Genomic DNA, 4423 nt, shown 5'->3' with positions numbered 1-4423 from the left:
AATGTAAGGAGCTCCGGTAGAAATCGAATGGTACTCAGGCTAAGTTGTTAACCCTGGCATTGCTGTGCATTACTCTACCAGCCAACTCTGCCATGATTACAGAACAAGTCAGCAGGAAGCAGGCTAAAGGATTTGGTGTTTCCCAGGTTGTCTGTGATATCTGATGGTGAACATAATCCTGGGTGCTTTCTAACCGTTGAGAAGTGCAATATTCACACGTGATTGTCAAAAGTACACAGTTTAATCTGTCCACTGGGGACAGAAAGGCTGTAAAAATGCTGATAAAAGCAGGAGTGTGTAAGACAGTCTTTCGCCTCATCTGACATGCAGGATTATGTTTTGCAGATGTTGGCTTTAGACTCAATTTTCTACATGCAAATGGTGACGCCCTTGTGTTATCTTACATATACATATAGTGAATGGAAACATAAACTTATTTCAGTTTTTGAATTCTGGTGTATCAGAACAGCAAGATAGTAAACATGTCAAATCAATATGAGAAGGCATTCTCCAAGCAATCTTCACGTTGACAATCCTAACAAACAATTATTCACTGCACAATACATTTGAATATATCTATCATGCTGTAACACTTGACAGTACAAAAAATGCACAATTTCTTAAAATGAAATGAAATTGTACGCACCAATTCTACATATACTTTGCTACTTTGTTACTGAGAACTTGCAATTTGCTGTTTCTGAACAACATGGCTCAGAAGTAAACCAACAGAGTCAGAGACTACATATGTGTTGTATGTTCCTTTGGCCATCAATAAGGGACAAAATTCAGTTATTGAAATTAACCTCCAAGAGCCACTTGCTCCCATGCTTGTTCTCAAACACAAACCGTATGCACGCACTTTATTGTCAATATCTCTATGCCATAGACAATAGTTTTGATGCACATAAAGAAAAGACAATCCACTAAGCACTCAAACAGATTACATTGTACCTGCATCATCTACTTGAAAAGTATACACATACACATATAAAAACAGAACCACAATTACGTGATATTTTGCAAAATAAAAGTTCGCGGGGATTTTTGGTGTACTTTGTTTCATAACAGCTTCAGCAGCATACTAGTTTACACAAATTTTACATGACTGTGCATGAATCCAGGGTTGGAAAAGTCCACTAGCCCAATTGTCCAAAGCAAGTGAAAGTGCTGATCAGGCTAGTGCATGTCCTACCCCACTTGTCCAATCAGGCAAGTAAGATTTTTCCATGAGAGAGATTTTGAAATAGTTGTTACCTTTCACAGTTATAGCATCAAGCATTGGTCAACACAGAAAAATAGAGCCAACAATTTTTCAACTCAGAATTCTGTTGATGTAAATGTCCGGACAAGTGAAAAGTTAGTTCGGGCAAGTCAATTTTCTATGTACTTGCCCGATAGGACAAGTGAATTTTGGAAAACTTGTCCAACCCTGGCATCAATAGGTTTGGATTTCAGCATTTCAGCATCACTGCAGTTAACTAGTCTTGTAAAAACACAACATATGACATATGTACATGACCCACAGGGAGCCCTGACATGGTCTGTGAGATAGACTCAGCCCCTCCCCCACCCTGCAGGCAGGTAGCCGTGCAGCCTGTACTTCAGGCTCATGTAGTAGTAGTTGAGGTCTGATCTCCATGTGTTACAGAAGGAGGACGTCCTGTCAGACTGGCAGTACAGGTAGGTCCCCACCAGCGTCAGCACCAGGGTGACCAGGAACACCAGGAGAAGTACCAACCAAGTAACGTCATCTGGAGAGAGAGAGAGAGAGAGAGATGTACAGAAAAATACTGTTAGGAAAATACTAATATCAATGACATAGTTAAGTGTTCTACGGTGTTCTCTGGCATTTAGAAATGACTGGAGTCTGTCCATTGTTTTGATCAAATCAGTTGTTTGTGCAAATCATTCACAAATGGTCCATGTTGTCACATACAACATTTAGAAACAGGGCTATCCATTGTACTCTAACACTAAAAAACAGGGCCTGTCCTAGGTGCTATAACAGTCAGAAATGGGGTCTGTCCATGGTGCTTAGAATGACATCCAGAAACAGGGCCAAGTCCATGGTGTTATATAACATCCCAAAACAGGGTCTGTCCATGAAGCTATAACACACAGTAACAAGCTTGTCCATGGTTCTCAGTAGGACACTCAGAAACAGAGCTGTACATGGTGCTACATACAACATTTAGACACAGGGCCACCCATGGTACTCTAACACTCACAAAAAGGGCCTGTCCATGGAGGTAAGTATAACACTCAGTAACAGGGTCTGTCCATGGCATAGAACACTCAGAAACAAGGCCTGTACATTGTGCTGAAACACCCAGAAACAGGGCCTGCCCATGGTGCCATAACACTCAGAAACAGGGCCTGTCCATGGTGCTAAGTATAACACTCAGAAACAGGGCCTGTCCACAGTTCTATATCTGCCAGAAATAGGGACTGTCCACAGTTCTATATCTCTCAGCAACAGGGCCTGTCCATGGCATAGAACACTTGGAAACAGGGCCTGTCCATGGTGCTGTAACACTCAAAAACAGGGTATGTCATGGAGCAACAACACTCAATGACGAGAGCTGTCCATGGTGCTGATATCTAGTGCTGTGACACATGGCTTATCTAAGGCAGTTGATGTCATTCAATTCAGTTTCACTTCAGTTGAGGATACTTCATATTCCTGACTCCCATGACCTATATGCTACACATGTACAGCATACAAGGTCAGAGGGATGAAGCAGAAAAACCCTCACATGGCCAGTTCATGAGAAGCAATCTCCTAAATACAAAGAGGATGAGTAACTAAGATGCAGTGATCAACCCCTTTGCATATCAGGCATTCAAAGCAAATGATAGTAATTATATGTACATATGGTCATATTGAAAAGTCTACCATATTGCATTCAATTGTACACTGCATTTGAAGTGATTTTCAGTTGGTCTGGAAATGGACAAAAAAATTGAGGACAAGACTTCAACTTTCATTGTCCATGTGAAAATATAAATGTTTGATTACACATTTCAGAATATGTGTTGTCAACTTATTCAAATGTCTGTACTTGGAGAGTATTGGCTGTTCAAAATATATACAATAAGAATGCCATTTTCTGCTTACAACATAAAAGAAGTACAGTACTGTATATTCAGAAGTTAAACTCAAAAACAAGCGCACATCTCCAAATCCCCGGGAAGATCACCTTGCCCAGAATTGCTCCATAAGCTCTGCCAACAGCAGCCTGATTAGCATTTGAATAGTGCCAACTCCAGATGAAGATGCATGCCCCCGCCTTTTGATGTGAAATCAGTGAGGGGACAAACTTTATGAAATTACGGAAACAGAGCCACTCACGTAACGAATGGCGTGCCAGAGGGGCTTAGCGCCGCGCCCGTAAACTCAATAATGCTGGTTAAATCAGCCCCATCCAGCACCATTGCTGGTACATGCTGATGAACAATTTGTTCTCATATCTGGCAAATTCCCGCACATACCTGGAGGGGCCTGGCCAGGGGAGGACTGGGCCTTAAAACTGGTAATTCTGTCTTCAAGTACATGCTTCATACCATCTCAATCTGAGCCTATGAATGTAGCACTTCAATGAATAAATGGTAATATAGGTTTTTAAAAATGTTAAATACCTGAAATACAGGAAAAAAATTTTGCAATGGCATGTGCTCGAAATTTTCTTGTTTATCATACTATGAAATGGAATAAAAATCACAATGGGGTGACTGGGGCTAATTTTAGCATAACACAATCGAGGCTGTTGTTTAAACATCTAGATGATAGGGCGATCAAAGTTATAAATAGTATTGTATTGCTTGTTGCAAGAGTCGACAGCATCGCACATCAGTACTCCAATCCAGCGCTACGGGGACCCCTCCCCACACCCTCTGCCTGTGCTAACCTGTATTCTCTTGCACATCACAGCAAAGCCCGAGGATCAGAGTGCGCTAATGTGTAAATTTGTCATGACTCCGTGGGCTTAGGGCAGAGATGCACACCAATGGAGGCAGCCAAATGCCTGCAATTTATAACCCTGCTTTGATTAGGCGCTAACACAATTTGTGCTGGCCGACTACCCGCCTGGAATCACAAATACGGCGATAAGGACCCACTTTCAGCAAAGGGTGGTGCGCTAAAATGTGGGAGCATTCCTCATGCCCAGATGCGAAGATGGATAATAGCTAAGGTCTGGACATCCGAAAGCTGAATCAATCGGGGTCAAAACACGGGAAAGACGTCCCTGTGACGGCCGTGTGTTCACCGTAATGGGAGCACCGCATACACCAACCTGTGAGATGGAGCACTTCCCAAGGAATGTTCATCTACAGTCAATAAAGATGCAGCAAGGTATCAGACAGAAACGACACTAAAGTAGAAAGTTAACATAAACGTACCACTCTTGATCCAAGTACT

General features: G+C 42.0%; 1 protein-coding gene across 1 annotated transcript in view; it reads right to left on the bottom strand.

Annotated features, from left to right (window-relative positions):
• Positions 1–222: 222 nt before the first annotated feature.
• Positions 223–4423, bottom strand: part of LOC118425609 — a 21372-nt gene continuing 17171 nt past the window's right edge. The window contains exon 11 of the mRNA XM_035834562.1: positions 223–1754. Within this exon, the coding sequence (XP_035690455.1) occupies positions 1558–1754 (197 nt within the window). The 3' untranslated portion in view covers positions 223–1557. The remainder of the gene's footprint in view (positions 1755–4423) is intronic.

The sequence above is a fragment of the Branchiostoma floridae genome, chromosome 1 (assembly GCF_000003815.2).
Source record: "Branchiostoma floridae strain S238N-H82 chromosome 1, Bfl_VNyyK, whole genome shotgun sequence".
In the NCBI taxonomy this organism is placed as follows: Eukaryota; Metazoa; Chordata; class Leptocardii; order Amphioxiformes; family Branchiostomatidae; genus Branchiostoma; species Branchiostoma floridae.
This window is presented reverse-complemented; position numbering and strand designations above follow the sequence as displayed.